Source organism: Periophthalmus magnuspinnatus, chromosome 13, assembly GCF_009829125.3.
Source record: "Periophthalmus magnuspinnatus isolate fPerMag1 chromosome 13, fPerMag1.2.pri, whole genome shotgun sequence".
Lineage (NCBI taxonomy): Eukaryota > Metazoa > Chordata > Actinopteri > Gobiiformes > Gobiidae > Periophthalmus > Periophthalmus magnuspinnatus.
In genome coordinates, this window is record NC_047138.1 from 365,227 (window position 1) to 385,200 (window position 19,974).

The window sequence follows — 19,974 nt, forward strand, 5'->3', positions numbered from 1 at the left end:
CATGTTTATATAACATGTTTATATATAACATGTTATATATCATGTTTATATAACATGTTTATATATCATGTTTATATATCATGTTTATATAACATGTTTATATATCATGTTTATATATAACATGTTTATATATCATGTTTATATAACATGTTTATATATCATGTTTATATATCATGTTTATATATCATGTTTATATATCATGTTTATATATCATGTTTATATAACATGTTTATATAACATGTTTATATATCATGTTTATATATCATGTTTATATATCATGTTTATATAACATGTTTATATATCATGTTTATATATCATGTTTATATATCATGTTTATATATCATGTTTATATATCATGTTTATATAACATGTTTATATATCATGTTTATATATCATGTTTATATATCATGTTTATATAACATGTTTATATATCATGTTTATATATCATGTTTATATATAACATGTTTATATATCATGTTTATATAACATGTTTATATATCATGTTTATATATCATGTTTATATATAACATGTTTATATATCATGTTTATATAACATGTTTATATATCATGTTTATATATCATGTTTATATATCATGTTTATATAACATGTTTATATATCATGTTTATATATCATGTTTATATAACATGTTTATATATCATGTTTATATATCATGTTTATATATCATGTTTATATAACATGTTTATATATCATGTTTATATATCATGTTTATATATCATGTTTATATAAACATGTTTATATATCATGTTTATATATCATGTTTATATATAACATGTTTATATATCATGTTTATATATCATGTTTATATATCATGTTTATATATAACATGTTTATATAACATGTTTATATATCATGTTTATATATCATGTTTATATATCATGTTTATATATCATGTTTATATATCATGTTTATATATCATGTTTATATAAACATGTTTATATATCATGTTTATATATCATGTTTATATATCATGTTTATATAACATGTTTATATATCATGTTTATATATCATGTTTATATATAACATGTTTCAAACACATAATATAATAAATGCACATTAGAGTCTTTTTGTAAACTGTGGAACACTACAGCTCCATCAGTAACATTTCCATGGAAACAAGCACACCCTTCAGCAGAAAAGTTACACAGTGCACCTTTAGTAACATTTGCTTAATGAATCCAGTGTAAAAATACATTTACTCCATTTTAAAAAACCTCGTCACGTTATGAAAAACATTTGCTTTAAAAGTTATAACAGTGTAAAGAGTTTAACCTCCAGAGTCAAACGTCTGCACGTCCCTTTAAGACCGTCAGCCTCATTACCCATGATGCACTGCTGTTGTCTCATTGACTGTCCTCTGTCTCCAGGCCCACCCCCCGTCTGTCTCCTCCTCCTCCGCCTTTAGCCCCGCCCCCAGCGTCGACAGCCAGGGGTCAGGAACACCGGTCATCATGTGCCGCAGCCCCACAGCAGGTGAAACACGGAGTGAAACACAGAGTGAAACACAGAGTGAAACACGGAGTGAAACACGGAGTGAAACACGGGGTGAAACACGGAGTGAAACACAGAGTGAAACACAGAGTGAAACACAGAGTGAAACACAGAGTGAAACACAGAGTGAAACACGGAGTGAAACACAGAGTGAAACACTAGGGTGAAACAGAGTGAAACACGGAGTGAAACACAGAGTGAAACACTAGGGTGAAACAGAGTGAAACAAAGAGTGAAACACAGAGTGAACCGAAATAAAACACGACACAAAGTTAGAGATTATAGAATGTAAACTGTGACACAGGCAGAGTTTCTAGTCCTACTCAAACATCAGATTCAGGTCCTGGTCTGGTCCTGGTCTGAGCTTCATTTGACTCCACTGTGGACTTGTTCTGGATCTGTTCTAGTCCTGGTTTAGTCCTGATCTGTTCTAGTCCCGGTTTAGTCCTGATCTGTTCTAGTCCCGGTTTAGTCCTGATCTGTTCTAGTCCCGGTTTAGTCCTGATCTGTTCTAGTCCTGGTTTAGTCCCAGGTTTAGTTTGTCTGACTTTATGTTTTTGTGCATTTGGGAGAGTATAACAGCACAAACACAGGGAGAACATGCAAACTCTGTGCCTGGTGTGGAAAAGCAGGAGCTTCTTGCTGTGAGGTGCTCACTGCTCTCCCACTGTCAGTGTATTAGAGTCTGACGCTCGTGTCTGAACTGTTGGTCACATGGCTCTTTTTTTATTTCCTCTTTTGTCTCAGACGGGAAGAGTAAGACGTCGCCGAGGTCAAACTTGAAGTTCCGCTTTGACAAAATGAGCCACTCTTCAACAGCTGTGAGTGTCCTGAGCTCAAGGAGACACTTTACTGCAAACACATCCTTCACAGAAAGACTGCACTGTCCGGGTTTAATAATAATAATAATAATAATAATAATAATAATAATAATCATCAGTTTTATGCAGCACTTTTCACCTAACGCAGAGATACTTTTCATAGTGAACATTAAAGTTAAACATAAAGCAAGGACAGAACTAAAAGCAAGTGGGCTAACGAGGGAGAGCCGTGAGTGAGGCTAACGAGGGAGAGCCGTGAGTGAGGCTAACGAGGGAGAGCCATGAGTGAGGCTAACGAGGGAGAGCCGTCAGTGAGGCTAACGAGGGAGAGCCGTGAGTGAGGCTAACGAGGGAGAGCCGTCAGTGAGGCTAAGGAGGGAGAGCCGTGAGTGAGGGCTAACGAGGGAGAGCCGTGAGTGAGGGCTAACGAGGGAGAGCCGTGAGTGAGGGCTAACGAGGGAGAGCCGTGAGTGAGGCTAACGAGGGAGAGCCGTGAGTGAGGCTAATGAGGGAGAGCCGTCAGTGAGGGATAAAAGAAAAAAGCTCTGCCTCTTTTTTGTCTCCATGGAGATGTTATTTTTGTACCAAGAATATTCCAGAGGCTGCGTTGCCAAATGCACCGTTTGAAGGGCCCTTCGATGTACCGTTTGAAGGGCCCTTCGATGTACCGTTTGAAGTTCCCGCCCGACAGTGCACTCCTCTGTGTAGTTTCCTTCGTGCAGAAGTGGGACACAGAGTGAACTTCAGCCTCTGTGCTCTGGTGGAGGATTTGTCCCGGTGGATAAGAGCCATTCTCCTGACTCAGGAGGATAAACTCCATCATCTGCTCGTCACTCTCTTAAGACAAAAGAATATTCTTAAATAAGGACGAACATTAAACATTACGACAGCTGCACTAAGATACAAGTGTCAGGGATAATTCCTCTTACGTTTGGTCAGTTACACAGAGATTAAACTCACATGAACAGGACTTTTCGGCCACATTCATCAGGTGCATGAAATGGAACAGGAAGTTACGTAAGCCCTTAAATGCACCGTTCAAACGCCACATTTAAGGACACTTTGGCAAATTGGGACACGACCACAGTTTGGCTTTAAATATATCTACGTACGTCCATAGAGGAAGTAGGTTACACCACACTGGGCAAAAGAGTGAGATCTCCATGGAAACAAGCAACTAGTAAAGATAAAAAGCAACTTTTTAATGGTAATTTTGGAGCTTTATTTAGTTTCATTTCTTCACTTCTAATTCTGAACACATACACTTTGGTCTAACACACTTTTGATTCCAGGACTTTTAATTGTTTTTATAAAACAGAGAGAATAAGGTCTTCATCCGTCTGTTTTTACTGTGTCTGTTTTTACATATATTTCCTCAGTGTTATGTAACAGTCTGTAGTGTAAATACTTTCTTCTCTCACTCTTGCCTCTGTCTCTTTCAGTCCGAGTAGCTTTGTGGCCCAGACTTAACAGACTTGCACAACAAAGAGACTGACTGCAAAGGCTCATGGGAGAAAACGTCCATCCACCATTACGGCTTCTCTGTCGACCACTTCCTTAAGCCAAGGATTGTACAAAAACATGAAGAAGTCTGGAGTCCTTCTGTTGACGAATACTGTGAGTGTAGAGACGCACTTGAATCGTTGGCTCTTTGCTGCTTCGTTTTTGTGGCAAAAATCAGTGAATATTTTACTACCAGTTGCTGCATATTTGTTATTCTTTGCATCATATGGACGTCTTGGCGTAGCTGTTGTACTGTGAGTGTCGCTGGCGTCGTTTCATGCCAGTTTTTAATAGAAGCACAGAGAGAAAATAAATATTGCTTTTTCAAACTTCGACATTTCCCATTTGCCTTGAGTGGTGCGTCTGCTCCTAGTTCCTCCTCTGAAAATCTAAACACAGAAATGCCTCTAGACTAGATCCATAAAATGCACCGTCTTAGTAGCACAGCACTGGAGTCCGTCCATTTTATATTTAGCTTTTTTAATGGTTTTTGTTTTGTTTTTCTTGTATTTGTAATGTATAGCTGCTACATTTTGAAGCTGATTGATTAGTCCACACTGAGTCCGTTGAGTCCAGGTTGGGTCGGTACGGCACAGTTTGGTACGACTTAAATATTTGCGTTTCCTTTGTGCTTAAATCCATAAAGCTCTTATACCTCACAGTTATAAAAGCTGTATCATTAGTTACTGTAATATTTTTCCTTTTACTTACGTCTTGTGACCGAGCGGAGTGTATTTATCCAGATCTATCAGCGGTACAGAATCGTGGAGACTTTCATGGGTTTCAGTTTCCCGTTAGGCGCCATTTTGAGGACTTTTGACCAAATATATCGAGACTTTTGGTTTGAACTGTGTCGTGCGTGGTCCATATACGCTCAGACAGATATTTCCAAAATCCTGTCATACGCAAAGATTAACAGCGGAACTAGTTTAGCTAACGACGACACACCTTCAGTTGTAAAGTCTCATGAGCAGAGCGGTAGAGCCGGTGAAGTGTCAAGATCTGCAGCAGCAGTAAACGAATTGAACCACCAACTTAACTACTGCCAACGAAACAATGCAAGATTCAAGCACAATTTCCTGAGTCGTTTTTTCCAGTAGAAACAGCGTCGTCAGCGTCGTACCTGCCCAACCTGCTCCGGACGCTCTGAACGCTCACGGGACACAAAGGGTCACTGCCAAACTACACTTTAAAATCAGCCAAAGCGACGCCTTAATCTGCTTTAGCATTTTACTGTTCACGACCTGCTCTGTCCATCATGTCTGTGTAAATCCCTCCGTCGTCCAGGTCTGATCCATCCTAAAAAATGAAGTTAAATGTGTCGACTGGACAAAAACTTGTAGGAGTGAAGACGTTTGGCTGGGCCCTGTTTCTGTTTAAGGAAGGATTGTGTTTCCAAACAGAAATATCTTTAACTCTCCTCTCAAACCATTTGTTTTCTCTAAAATCTGCCCCTCACTCTGTTCAAAGGAGTGGTCAGTGTCTTTGAGATGCAGATGAACAGCAGACTGTGTCCTGAGCTGCTCTCTCTCAGTGCTGGTTCATTCTTTTATGGAGTGGTGTTTAGTTTCAGTGTCTTTAGCGCCTCCTACAGACAGATATAAGGCAGTGTCCAGCAGTAATCTGACCAGAACTGAAGAAGAGACTTTGTCCAGTTGACAGATTGACTTTTGTCTTCTGTCCGTCATGTTTCACTGTGAAAGATCCATCTTTAGAATCGTCTTTGCACTTTTTCGATGTGTTCGTGGTACATTTAGTGAAGGTTTTGACCTAAAATACATGAATTTCAATGGGCATTTGATCCATTCTAGGCATTTTAAGGTTCATTTTGAGCTAGTAAAAAAGCTGAACCACAATGACAAACACTTGAATTTAGTTTTTCTTCTGACTGTACTATCTGTACTATCCTGAATATCCTATAGATACTAGTATTGCTAACGTGCACACGACGATAAACTGGTCACGATGCACCAACTGTGAACTAGACAAATGTAATGAAGTAGATTCGTAAACGCTGCTGGTTTTTTCTTCTGTTGTTGATGATTTTTGCTGAATATTTCATCTGGTAATGTTTTGTTTTTCAAGAGGTCAGTAGGTCGAGGAAATCAAAGCTCGTTATTGAACTGAATTAACTTTTTGAATACAGTTTTATTATTGTATAAAAGGTTGGGTTCACGTAAAGCCGCGGCACAAACCCAAAGCTTAAAATGGAGGTAGATGTCAGAAGAATTTGAATTTAAACTTAAATAATGAATACTGGAACTACAGGGACCAAACCTGACGATGTAAACACAAATAAAGCATGATTTTAGCTCCAAAAAGTCAAATATTAAGATGACGTGAAGCCATAATATCAGCACGATACGTTTTTAGACCCAATTCTTAACAAAAATGACCATGTTCACTCAGAAATCTGCATTTATTCCTTTTACAAAGTGGTAAATAGTTTGCTTTAACATAATTCTAAAATCCTCATCATTTAAACTTGAACTGGAGAATCGATTGTGTCTAAATTTGAACTGTCAAATTACAAACTTGTTGATCTGGTTTAAGTTCACACAAGTTTCAGAAAGTGGTGCCAATATTCAAACCCAAAGCTGTGAGTCAGTGAAAAGAACTTTAACCGTGAAGTTTATCCGGAAAGTTTATGGAGCCACGGCACAAATAATGATAATGTTCCATCATAAGTTTAATTTGAACAAGTGTTATTGTCCCGTAGAGTGAAACATCAGCAAACTTATTTAAATGAAAGTCTATTTAGATTAAAGTCTATTTAAATTAAAGTCTATTTAAAATAAAGTCTATTTAAAATAAAGTTTATTTAAATTAAAGTTTATTTAAATTAAAGTCTATTTAAATTAAAGTCTATTTAAATTAAAGTCTATTTAAATTAAAGTCTATTTAGATTAAATTCTATTTAGATGTTGAGCCCGACCTTTTGCCTGTTGTAAACCTGTAATGACCTCTGTCCAGATTTAAGATTTAATCAAATACGACAAAAATATTCTCTACCCAAAGCTCATGTGTCGTCTTTTTACTGAACTAATTTAAAATCTGTGAATGAATCTGTGAAATGTGGTTCTGCCTTTAACTCAATGGATATTTGGATTATTGTAAAAGTACGAAATGTAAAAAAGGAATCAGGGAACGTCATGTTTCATATTGTTTTGTCTCTGTTCTTATAGTTTCCTCTTGTTTTTCATATTGTTTTGTCTCTGTTTTTCATCTTGTTTTTCATCTTGTTTGTCTTTGTTCTTATTGTTTTGTCACTTTTGTTCATTATTTTGTTGCAGGTTTTGCCAAAAATGCCGTGGGCTTATCTGTGTTTTTAAAAATGCCTAATTTATTGACCTTTTCTTACACTGATGTCCTTTACACGTGTAAATGCAGAGTACGCTTGTTCTTAGAGTTTAAAGAAAGGATATATATAGTTTAAGAGCCGTCTCATGTTTATGTATATTTGGTTATGTATATTTGGTTATGTAATGTGCCATGGAGAGTTTATTCTAAAATAAAATGTTGTATTTTGTGTCATGTTGTCTCAGTGTTTTATTCAGTGTATTTATAAGTCTAAATATAAACCACAAAAACACATGTAACTAATACAAAATACTGTTTATTTCACAAGGTTTTAAAAATAAAAATACGCCAAATAAAATGTGGGTTCTGCACAAAACTCTCTCTCTCTCTCTCTCTCTCTCCCTCTCCCCCCCTCCCGTGTCCCTCTCTCTCTCCCTTCCTCTCTCTCTCTCTCCCCCTCCCCTGCCTCCCTCTCTCTCACATTCCGCTCACGTGACTCATTGTGGCCAATCAGCTCCATATGAGGCGCCGCTCCACAGACCTGGCAGGAGCAGACGTGAGGAGCAGAATGGACGAGGTCATTGTGTGAATGGACGAGGTCATTGTGTGAATGGACGAGGTCACTGTGTGAATGGACGAGGTCATTGTGTGAATGTACGAGGTCATTGTGTGAATGTACGAGGTCATTGTGTGAATGGACGAGGTCACTGTGTGAATGGACGAGGTCACTGTGTGAATGGACGAGGTCAATGTGTGAATGTACGAGGTCATTGTGTGAATGTACGAGGTCACTGTGTGAATGGACGAGGTCATTGTGTGAATGGACGAGGTCATTGTGTGAATGTACGAGGTCATTGTGTGAATGGACGAGGTCATTGTGTGAATGGACGAGGTCACTGTGTGAATGGACGAGGTCATTGTGTGAATGGACGAGGTCATTGTGTGAATGGACGAGGTCACTGTGTGAATGGACGAGGTCATTGTGTGAATGGACGAGGTCATTGTGTGAATGGACGAGGTCACTGTGTGAATGGACGAGGTCATTGTGTGAATGGACGAGGTCACTGTGTGAATGTACGAGGTCACTGTGTGAATGGACGAGGTCATTGTGTGAATGGACGAGGTCACTGTGTGAATGGACGAGGTCACTGTGTGAATGTACGAGGTCACTGTGTGAATGGACGAGGTCACTGTGTGAATGGACGAGGTCACTGTGTGAATGTACGAGGTCACTGTGTGAATGGACGAGGTCACTGTGTGAATGGACGAGGTCACTGTGTGAATGGACGAGCTCACTGTGTGAATGTACGAGGTCACTGTGTGAATGGACGAGGTCATTGTTTTCACTCTGCAAAAAAAATGATCAAAGAACAAAACTCCCACAGCTTTGGCAGCAAATGCAAAGTGGCTCAGGTCTGTGGCTCCTGTGGCTCAGGTCTGTGGCTCCTGTGGCTCAGGTCTGTGGCTCAGGTCTGTGGCTCAGGTCTGTGGCTCAGGTCTGTGGCTCCTGTGGCTCAGGTCTGTGGCTCCTGTGGCTCAGAGACTTTAAAGCAGCTCACTGTGAACAAGTGTCTCCATGGACCAGCACCAAAGAACATCTCCCACATGAACCACATGAGCCACATGAGCCACATGAACCACATGAACCACATGAACCACATGAGCCACATGAACCACATGAGCCACATGAACCACATGAGCCACATGAACCACATGAACCACATGAACCACATGAGCCACATGAGCCACATGAGCCACATAAACCACATGAGCCACATGAACCACATGAGCCACATGAACCATATGAACCACATGAACCACATGAGCCACATCAACCACATGAGCTACATGAGCCACATGAACCATCTCTCACTCTGAGGACTAAACCAGGACTAAACTAGGACTAAAACAGGACTGAACCAGGACTGAACCAGGACTAAACCAGGTCTAAACCAGGTCTAAACCAGTGTGACGCTCACAGTGTGTGGCCACATAGTTTTTATTTAATGTAATTGTGTAAATGAGTATTAATGGTGGTTTTATTTTGAGAAATGGACAGTTGTAATTCTGATTTCCACCACTTGATGGCAGCACAGCGGTTTGTGAGAGCTCGGGCTTCTACTTCCTGTTAGCGGCAGAAGCAGCGAGTCAAGACAACACGACATTAATGTGTCTCACTTTGTTTATTTCAGGTCGGTACAGTTTCACCAAGCACGAACATTGACTCATATGAAGTCCTAATGATATAACTTTTGTTGTAAGATTTGCTAATCTAAACTGGACGTTTACTATTTGATGTATTTTATTTAGATGTGATTAGCTCTTTATGCTAACCCCGCGCTAGCGCTTAGCCTAGACCTTGATATTTCTCCGTTGGCTTCACGTGCGTCATGTAAAATTGTCCTCTCACATTTTGATTGTTTATAAGATAATGTTAATTACAGTTACACGTTGTATATTATTGTAGGTGCAGTTGTCAAGGGTTTAATATAAAAAAGATACTAAAATATAAAGGTGATGTCATGACATTCTGCTGATTTAAGTTTTGTTATGACATAATTGTGAATTGGAAACTAAGGAAATTAACACTAAACATTTAAGCAATGTATTTACACATGTAAATGTAATTTGAAATTACAATGTGCTTATGTAAAAATAAAGTTAGTGGCAGAAGCAGCGAGACAAGACAACACGAAATGAATGTGTCTCACTTTGTTTATTTCAGTAACCAACTCTCCCCGACAAAGAATATTTTAAACTAGCGATGGTTTTACCAGCCCAAGACCTGCTACACCAGGACTAAACCAGGACTAAACCAGGACTAAACCAGGACTAAACCAGAACTAAACCAGGACTGAACCAGGACTAAACCAGAACTAAACCAGGACTAAACCAGGACTGAACCAGGACTGAACCAGGACTGAACCAGGACTAAACCAGAACTAAACCAGGACTAAACCAGGACTGAACCAGGACTAAACCAGGACTGAACCAGGACTGAACCAGGACTGAACCAGGACTAAAGTGGAACTGAACCAGGACTGAACCAGAACTAAACCAGGACTAAACCAGGACTAGACCAGGACTGAACCAGGACTGAACCAGGACTAAACCAGGACTAGACCAGAACTAAACCAGGACTGAACCAGGACTAAACCAGGACTGAACCAGGACTAAACCAGGACTGAACCAGAACTAAACCAGCACTGAACCAGGACTAAAGTGGGACTGAACCAGGACTGAACATGGACTAAACGGGGACGAACCCAGGACTAAACCTGTTGAATCAGTGTTTGAGTTTTGTGCAGTTAAAACCTGGAACATTCTTCCTGAAGATGTGACTCAGGCCTCGACTTTGACGATGTTTAAATCCAGACTCAAACGGTTCTGTTTATCTGCTGTGACTGAAAGGGTTTTTATTCTGCCTCTTCTCTTTGAATGTTCCTTTTATGATGATTATTTATGTTTTGATTTGTTGTGTTGTGATTTTAATGTCTGTCTTATTCTGTAAAGCTCTTTGAATGACCTTGTGCATGAACTGTGCTGTACAAATACGTCCTTAACCTGTTACTTCTCTTATAATGTCCCAGGTGCATCTGTGGCCTCCTGAAGAAGAAGCTTCAGATCCTGGTCACTCACCAGCTCCACTATCTGAAGGCAGCTGATCAGATCGTCGTCCTTAAAGAGGTTTGATATATAACTGTTACTACACTCTCTACTGTTCTGTGTTTACTGAGCCTGAACAGATGAAACTAAACTCAAACAAACACCTGCTCTGTCGGCTTAAGTGTTTTAAAGCTCCTGTATCACACAAAACTGACTCCTGTAGCTTTAAGTCGTGTTATAATGTCGTTACTGCGTCAAAAACAGACCTGGAGTTGTGTTTTGTTTCATTCGCACATGTTTGAGTCACACTTTATTATTAGTCTGTCACATCTCCAAAGCTCAAAACGCTCTGCTCCACCTTGTGATGTCATCAAGTGGTGGTTTTCAAGTGAACAGCTCCTTTTACCTTTAGTGAAGTAGATATAAGTGGAAACTCCAGGCGCTGAAATGATCCAAATGATTCTAGAAATGAAGGTGTGTGGAGTTTAAAAACACAGTGGAGCACTTCCTGTATCACCACATGATGACATCACAAGGTGGAACAGAGTGTTTTCAGTTTGAGAGAAGAACTCAGCCTAAATCTGCAGGTTTGTGTGTTGCCTAAGATATTAACTCATATCCTAACAAAGATTAAAGATTACTGTGGAATAATTGTCCCTGCAGGTTGTGATGTACATGTATTCTCCCTGTGGACATTAGGGGGCAGTACTTGGCTGAGTTACCTCTTAATCAAAGGGTCGACTAGAATCACCTGATGTGTCTGAGGTCGGACATTTTGACTGAGGCTGAAATGAGGCTGAAGTTTGAGATAGTGGAGCTTTATCTGTGTTTGTGTTTGTGATCGAGCTGCAAACTAATATTGAACCTACAAACAAGTTTAACACAAAAATGCAGCATTTTATTTCAAAAGGAGGAAGGAGGAAGTTTGTACCAGCAGAAGCGCAATGACCCACTGCACAGGTCAGTTTTTGGGTGAGAGGAGCAGTTTATAAAAGATATATACATGAATGTTGAGTTATTTTAAAGGATAAATAGCAAAATTAAAAAAAAAACGCAAATTTGCTGTGTAATTTCTCATAAGTTCTTTTATGTATATATTTGAATTGATGTTGTAGGACATAATACACATACAAGTACAAGAAATATTTTAACACACATCCATATTTATTTCACTGATAAAGAAAACTAAGTAACAGAACAAAAAAACTGTGGACTAAAGACAGTTGGATAAAAATACTCTCCAAATGATTCTATTGAAGGTGTGTGGAGTTTAAAAACACAACAAAGCACTTCCTGTATTACCACATGATGACATCACAAGGTGGAACTGGTCTAAATCTGCAGGTTTTGGTCAAACGTGTGAATGAAACAAAACACAACTCCAGGTCAGTTTGTGACGAGGAAACAACATTAGAACAGATCAGGGAATAACGTCATATGGGCTTTAAAGTTTAGATTTAGGTCACAGACATTGTACTAATAAATAAATACAAATACAATTAACATATATGTAGAATCTGTTGAACTTTGGGCTGAAAGATGAACAAGAGACACGGGGGAGAGGAGCAGAAGGTGTTTTTTGATACTGTAGATTATACACCACTCGTACTCAAGCCCAGAAAGACTCAGAATGTTTGAATTTTAGTTGTTCTGTCGTTACTTGAGAGACAAAAAACAGCCCCAACACCGATCAGTTTTGTTTTATTTATGTTTTAAGTAAATAAATGCTGTGTTCAGTCTCTGCTCTGGTATTGGTTTGTAGATTTAGAACAGTTTTTGTGGTTTAAATCTGCTCTTGTGTTTTGGTAACACAAATTAACACATGAAGTAACATGAACAGGTGATTGACCTTATTCAGCCCCGCCCACTTTTTCCACTCTGTGTAGAAGCATTTCCGGTTAAGTGGAAATCCTGTTCCTTTCAGTGGAGAATTTGGGAAACATTTCTGCACTAAAATGTTATATAACGTAGTTTGGTTTGTGTCAAATGTTCAGTGTTTATGTGCAACGACAAGTCAACACTGCACCGATTCTCTGGGACGTTTCAAAATGTCCCTCGAGAACCTATTTGCTGAGAAGATCGGCAGCTCCAGACAAAATAATAAAACCCAAATGAGTCTTGTGTTTACTCTGTCCTGCTCTTGTCCAGGGTCACATGGTCGCTAAAGGGACGTACACAGACCTCCAGCACTCGGGGCTGGACTTCACGTCTCTGCTGCAGATGGAGGAGGAGGAGTCTCACACACCGGCCCCAGAGACACAGATCAGAACCAGAACCCTGTCCCAGAATTCAGTGCTGTCTCAGGCCCCGTCCGTGCACTCGGCCAAAGATGGAGACCAGCTCCCGGTTTGTGCTTTACACTTATAGACCTGACCTGGCCACGCCCACTTTCACTTCTAAACGCTGCTAAACCGCACTCGAACTCTAACGTTTTAGCGGGAAACCCATTCATTTCAGTGTCAAATTTGGGTAAAGTTTTGCCGCTAAAAACAGACATAAAACAGGTTAATTTGTCTAAAACTTTCCATGTCCGTGTGACCAACAAGTCACTGCTTTTCCAGGTGCATTGTGGGAAATTTTGACTACTTTTTCACTCCCTGGTCATTGAGACGCCACTAAAAACGGCCTGACCTCTAAATGGCTCCCCCTAGTGTGGACATTCAGTCACTGCCTTTGTTTTCTTCCTGTTTGCTGCTCTAAAATGGAGCAAAGCATCATGGTCTATGTAGTTTCCTGCTTTTTTCCAATTCTGCTGCAACTAATGGACATATTTTTAAAGGTTTCACAACATAAGCGCTGTGGTTTTACCCAGAATGCCTCGTTAATCGCTCAGACTCATGTGCGCTGTGGTTGTAGGCGGAGGCGGTGCAGACTGTGGTGGAGACACGAGCTCAGGGCACCATCAGCGTCGGCCTCTATGTGAAGTACCTCAGAGCTGGAGCCAACTGCCTGGTCGTGTTCCTCATGCTGTTCATCAACCTGCTCAGGTACAAACGTTTAACCGGGTTTACACAAGAATATGGAACAAACTGTCCAAAAAAACGCACGGTCCAAACGCTGCAGAGGATTCCACAGCTCAAAACGCTCTGTTCCACCTTGTGATGTCATCAAGTGGTAGTTTTCAAGTGAACAGCTCCTTTTACCTTTAGTTCAGTCGAGATAAGTGGAAACTCCAGGACTGAAATGATCCAAATGATTCTATAAATGAAGGTGTGTGGAGTTTAAAAACACAGTGGAGCACTTCCTGTATCACCACATGATGACATCACAAGGTGGGACACAGTGTTTTCTGTTTGAGAGAAGTGTGTTATCAGAGTTTTTCCAGTTTTCCATTCTCAAAATTTGCTCCTGTTTGCACAAAGTCAGATTGGGCTCAAATTTGAATTAGTTGTAAAACTTTCTTGCCTAAACCTTCTCATTGTGAAATAAAAAATGTTTTCCAAAATGTGACCTAATTTCAAACTAAATTCCATTGGGTGAGCCTATTGTTTTTGGCACCGTGTTGCCATGGTGATGTGCCAAAATGCCCATGTTTTCCTAATGGGAGTGATCCCAAAATTTCCCATTCATGAGGCAAGGCAAGTTTATTTGTACAGCACAATTCATACAGAAGGTAATTCAAAGTGTTTTACAGAATAAGAAAGACATTAAAATCACACAAATCAAAACATAAATAATCACAAATAATCATCATAAAATTAACATTCAAAGAGAAGAGGCAGAATAAAAACCTTTCAGTCACAGATAAACAGAGTCTGGATTTAAACATTGTCAAAGTCGAGTCTGTCTCATCTTCAGGAAGAATGTTCCAGGTTTTAGCTGCATAAAACTGAAACGCTGAAAAAAGTAAAAAAAAAAAAAAAGAGAAAGAATTTCTCACTTTCTTTAAAGAAAGAAAAAGGAAAAAAAAGAAAGGGAATTTCTTACTTTGAGAGAAAGGAAAAAAGAGAAAGAAAAAGAAGGAATTCCTTTCTGACTTTAAGAGAAAGAAAAAACATTTTTTTGATGTAACGCCTTGTTTACTTGTCTGTTTACGTTTTTGTTTATTGTTTTTAGGACCTGGAGCTGCTCCCTGATGAGACTTGACGTTAATTGGTGACAGAGGTGCCACTCTGAGCGGAGGGCAGAAGGCACGGGTCAACCTGGCCAGGTAGTTTACTGTTTTATACCACAACACCGCCGTCTTCTGACCCCATCCTCTTCTGACTTGTGGCCCAAAGTGGTCAAAGTAGGAGACAGACTCAAAAAAAGTCCCATTTTACCAGATTTATTTGCAGCATTGTGGTACACCGTGGACAAACCAAAACATATTTACAAAAAATGAACTGTGCTCAACAAAGCAACAGAACTTAAACGACTAAGGACAAATCCACGTGTCCCTGCTGCACTGATGTCTCTAATTAGCCCTGCTTAAATACCCTCCTCCCCCTGGTGGACACCATGTCACAGGTGCTGTATCTTATATTTAAAACCATCTGTCAGGCCCAAGTCCCTTCACTAAAGTGTTTAACAAAATAACTATAAACACTTAAAACATTGAAACAAAATACAGAAGACACTGACACACAAACTTAAACCAGTTCTCTGTCCACGTGGTCCGCCCCACGACCCAAGCCTATAAAAATGGCCGACATAGGCCACGCCCCCTCCGTGTCTGGACCATGTGCAGGTCAGTGGATTGCAGTTTTAAACTGAATTGACAAAATCATTTAACTAACCAAATATAATAATCACCACACACTTGTTAGTTTAAAAATAAACTAAACCCGGGATGGTTCTATTTAGTTTTGTATTGGAAAATTATCGAAAATGAACAAATACGTGTGAACAAACAAAATGGTATTAAAAAGGGACAAAGGCCCCACTTTGTCACATGACCCCACCCCCTGACCCACCCATATATATTTAGAAGTTTGTAGATGTCGGTCTGTGTGGTTTTAACTGAATAAATCCAGAACAGGCAAAGTGAAAATGCTGTTCTAATATTATGTTTATTTGAAAATCTTGTTCATTTCTTTGTCTTCTGGTCGTGTTTGCAGAGCCGCGTCTCAGGACGCAGACGTTTACCTCCTGGACGACCCTTTAAGTGCCGTCGACGCTGAGGTTGGAAAGTGTCTGATCAGTGAGTGACCCTAATATAATGCTAATGATGCTAACGCTCGCCCGTTATATCCGAGGTTTACTCAAGAACAAGAGCCACATCCTGGTCACTCAGCAGCTGCAGTATCTGAAAAGAGCCGACCACATCATCGTTCTGAAGGTTTGTGCTTTTAGTTTCATTTGTCTTTACTTCTTCTGAATGTGTCCACACAGCAACACGTTTGACTCTACATGATCCTGGGGTTTTTATTTCACTGTTGTCTGTAAATCGAGATGTGAACATTAATAACAGACAAATCAGGCGTCTTTTATCCGTAGCGTTAGCGACAGGTTTGATTGACAGCGTTGCTAAGCGTCACACTCACTCATTCACTTCTTTAAAGTCTATGATTTTAAAATAATAACTGCAAATCATCTCAATCTGACCAGGTCCGGGTTTGACGTCACGTCTTTACCGAACAGTGACGACGAGCTGTGTCCTCGTGCCGTGGAGCCACAGCAGCCTCCTCCAGCAGGACGAGCTCCCGGTAAGTGCTTTTTAAAAGGTGTTTGGGGTCATGTTTGTCTGAGAGCTGCACACTCGCTCCCTCTCTCTCCTCCTCTCCTTCTCTTCCCCCATTTCCCCACTCCCTTCCTCTTCCTCCACAGCATGTGTGTAAATCTGTCTCTTTCAGATGGTGCAGACGCTCGAGTCGTCTGCAGCAGAGGCAGCCCCGTCTGTTTGGACCACTCCTTTTGGCCTGAAAGTAAAACAAAGGCGTTAAAGTCGACTCTACAGGGACGTGGTCCTAAAGCCTCTGCTGGAGTTTAATACTCGTTTGACTGAATGGGCCTGTTTGTCAACTTTACTCCTGGGGTTGAGCAAACTCCCATGAGCCTCGAGGACCCGATGGAGAGTATAGAGCTGGTCCAGTGTCCCACGACCGGGACCAAAACCACACTGCTCCTCTGAGGTTCGACTATCAGTCAGATTCTCCTCTCCAGTCCCTGGAGTAGACCTTACCGGGAAGGGGGAGTGTGATTCCCCTGTAACTGGAACACTCCGGTCCCCCTTCTTATACAGAGGGACCACCCCGGTCTGCCAGTCCAGAGGTACTGTCCCTGACCGCTATGAGATGTTGTAGAGACGTGTCAGCCAAGACCCACAACATCCAGAGACTTGAGGAGCTCGCCAACCACCTCGGTGACTTCCGCCAGGGTGATGGACAAGTCCTCCTCAGAAGACATGACGGGGGGATTGAGGAGATCCTCAAAGTCCTTCCACCGCCCGACCCCAGTGGAGGTCAGCAGCTCTCTCACTGTGAACAGTGTTGGTGAAGCTTCCTCCTCGAGGCGTCCGATAGTCCTCCATCGTTTACAACATTAAATCAACACATTCATGTCTAAAAATGGTGAGATCAGGAGTTGGCCCCTGAAGTAAACGGTCCAAACCAATAATAATACTGTTGTTAAACTGTGGGTGTGACACTGCAGCCCGTCTGTCGTCCCCCAGTTGTCCAGGTCTGATCCATCGCAAATAATGTGTGTCTGAAGAGAGGAGCGAACTACACTCAAACTAACACACTTACCGTTTACAGCCCGAGCCAAGAAAAAAACAAACTGTAAACAATAGGTGTTTGTAGTTTCAGTGTAGTCAACAGTCTGAAGAGAGGAGCTATAAGGCAGTGTCCAGCAGTAATCTGACCACAAATGAGCAGCCAAAAGTTTTGTCCAGACGACAGATTGAACTTCATCTTTTGCTTCAAACCAGACCTGGACGACTCAGGGATTACACAGACATTTTACTCTATATTTCTAATCCTGACAGTGTGAGGCTTTAGGACCAGCGACCCTCGTCCAGGAACGACCCTGGACATGCGTCGGGTGCGGTCCGTGGCTCACTCACCCGTTCAGCTGCTTCTAGTAACGCCAGTGCCTCCCGTTTGCCCGTCTGCTGCACCATTTTGTAGAAGACACTGTCGTGGTCGTGTAGCAGAGTGTAGGGCTCAGCGTACGCGCTGATTCATCCAACTCCTGCAAACACAAAACCATTAACATGTTTTGTTTTTTCCAGGTGATTCACTGAGCCATGTGGACCCAGACAGTGTGAGCTGCTGTTCACTCAGTAAAAGGTCCCATCTTTAAGAATTTAAGGAGCCACTGTGAAGCCAACACTGTATTTTTTTAGTTTTGTATTTAATGAATGTGTGTCCTTTAAAAAAATGCACAATCGTTTTGAGTTGGATTTCCTGAACTGTTCATTCCACATTTCAGTGTAGATGAGAATATTTTGAACCCAATAAAATGTTCTATAGTTTAACCAAATTGCAAGTGCTGTCCTTAGAGATTTAACCTGCTTGATATTTGAAGCTCATTTTGAACTGGTTTAAGACTCAGCTCTCCCTGGAGGTGGAGAACCAGGGGACCATCATGAACTGTCTAACCCAGGACAGGCTCACTCTCTCTGGGTTAAAGGTCCAGGATGCGGTCGCTGTGGATGACGGTGTTGAGCCGACGTGCGACGGTGAGCGCGGTGCGTTCTTTAAACTTTTCTCTCATGGTCTGCTGGATCAGCTCGACCTACAGAACAAACATCAGACTTTATTTGGCTGAAGCAGAACCAAGTTGAGCTTCAATGAATACATCTCGCATTTTTGACATTTATATGTTTTGTAACTAAACTGTACCACTTTAAAGGAGCAAAGGATCATGGTCCATGTAGTTCCCTTTGTTTTAGCTGTTGCATGAGGGGAGCTGTCATAATAAATTGTAAGATGACATCACTTCCTGTCACATCAGTCTCACATTTTTATTAAATCAGTTCCAGTGGTTTCAGATCAGCTCCAGGTTCTTACATTTAAAATAAATCCGACCTTAACGCCAGTAAATGACACAAATGAAACCTTCTGCTTCCTAATAAGACTTTAAATTAAAACAAAGGTCTTTTGACAACTGCTCAATGTCAGTCGTGCGTGTGTGTCTGTCTGTGTCTCCGTGTGTGTGTGTCTCGGTCTCTGTCTCGTGCTGGTACCTCAGGTCCTTGTCGGCCGTGGCCTCGTCCATGACCAGGATGCAGTTCTTCCTGAGAACAGCTGGAGCCAAACGCACGAGCCGCCTCTGCCCCACGAAGAGCCAGACTCAGCCAGGACGGTCTCCAGACGACCAGGAAGCTCCTCCACCACGGTCTGCACCACCACGATCTGCACCACCACAGTCTGCACCACCACGGTCTGCACCACCACAGCACATGAGACACACAGGAGAAGACGAGAAGACAAGGGAGGAGAAGAAGAGGAGACACAGGAGAATGCACAAAGAAACGTGAACACACAGAGAGACAGGAGGACACACACAGAGAGACGGGAGGACACACACACAGACGAGAGGACACACACACAGACGGGAGGACGCACACACACAGACGGGAGGACACACACACACAGACGGGAGGACACACACACACAGACGGGAGGACACACACACACAGACGGGAGGACACACACACACAGACGGGAGGACACACACACACAGACGGGAGGACACACACACAGACGGGAGGACACACACACACAGACGGGAGGACACACACACACAGACGGGAGGACACACACACACAGACGGGAGGACACACACACACAGACGGGAGGACACACACACACAGACGGGAGGACACACACACACAGACGGGAGGACACACACACACAGACGGGAGGACACACACACACAGACGGGAGGACACACACACACAGACGGGAGGACACACACAGACGGGAGGACACACACAGACGGGAGGACACACACACACAGACGGGAGGACACACACACAGGGGCTGTGCTGTTGTCCAATCATATTTAATCACTCAGTTCAAATGCTGAGGTTTGTTGATTTCTTTGGTCGAGTCTCTAATAAAAATGATCAGGTTCAACATTTGTGTTTTTACTTTATGTTTCATGGAAAAGTTCAGTGGAATTAAGGGGAAAACTGGCTCATCCTGATCTGGATAAAGATTGTTGTATTTGGTCGAGTAGAAACAACGGAAACATTTTCCATCTGGTTTTTTTTTTACATTTTTGTTTTCTCAAATTCTGAACGTGTTAAACAAACTCAGACTTTTCAGCAGGTCTCAAACTATAAAACAAATACTTTTGCTTTTC

At 41.3% G+C, this 19,974-nt stretch overlaps 2 protein-coding genes and 1 long non-coding RNA gene across 12 annotated transcripts in view; 2 read left to right on the forward strand and 1 right to left on the reverse strand.

Moving 5' to 3' along the window:
- The window catches only part of rap1gap2a (RAP1 GTPase activating protein 2a), a 116,208-nt gene extending 108,841 nt beyond the window's left edge, over nucleotides 1-7,367 (forward strand). For 4 of the 5 annotated variants that reach the window (XM_055226129.1, XM_033977234.2, XM_055226128.1 and 1 more), the window contains 3 exons: nucleotides 1,387-1,492; nucleotides 2,258-2,331; nucleotides 3,774-4,086. In XM_055226129.1, coding sequence (XP_055082104.1) covers nucleotides 1,387-1,492; nucleotides 2,258-2,331; nucleotides 3,774-3,782 — 189 coding nt within the window. In that variant the 3' untranslated portion in view covers nucleotides 3,783-4,086. Of the gene's footprint in view, nucleotides 1-1,386; nucleotides 1,493-2,257; nucleotides 2,332-3,773 lie in introns of all 5 variants that reach the window. The other variant, XM_033977235.2, reaches the window with a different exon arrangement.
- A 3,145-nt stretch (nucleotides 7,368-10,512) lies between these two features.
- On the forward strand, nucleotides 10,513-16,579 carry LOC117380504 (ATP-binding cassette subfamily C member 4-like). Of its 6 annotated transcripts, none has more exons than XM_055226139.1 (6): nucleotides 10,513-10,821; nucleotides 12,889-13,086; nucleotides 13,597-13,727; nucleotides 14,797-14,890; nucleotides 15,780-16,367; nucleotides 16,515-16,579. In XM_055226139.1, the coding sequence occupies exons 2-4, from the start codon at nucleotides 12,895-12,897 to the stop codon at nucleotides 14,837-14,839; spliced, it is 366 nt and encodes a 121-aa protein (XP_055082114.1). In that variant the 5' UTR covers nucleotides 10,513-10,821; nucleotides 12,889-12,894; the 3' UTR covers nucleotides 14,840-14,890; nucleotides 15,780-16,367; nucleotides 16,515-16,579. The 6 variants fall into 6 exon arrangements, with proteins under 6 accessions (XP_055082114.1, XP_055082115.1, XP_055082116.1 ...); XM_055226140.1 differs by having other exon boundaries at nucleotides 15,780-16,000; nucleotides 16,270-16,575; XM_055226141.1 differs by having other exon boundaries at nucleotides 15,780-15,843; nucleotides 15,918-16,575.
- Nucleotides 16,580-16,595: 16 nt separating this feature from the next.
- LOC129456741 (uncharacterized) lies at nucleotides 16,596-19,025 on the reverse strand. The gene is made up of 3 exons (XR_008648919.1): nucleotides 18,851-19,025; nucleotides 18,173-18,399; nucleotides 16,596-17,853 (listed from the first exon to the last, which is right to left on the reverse strand). It is a non-coding gene; the product is annotated as an uncharacterized LOC129456741 (long non-coding RNA).
- Between the last annotated feature and the right edge of the window lie 949 nt (nucleotides 19,026-19,974).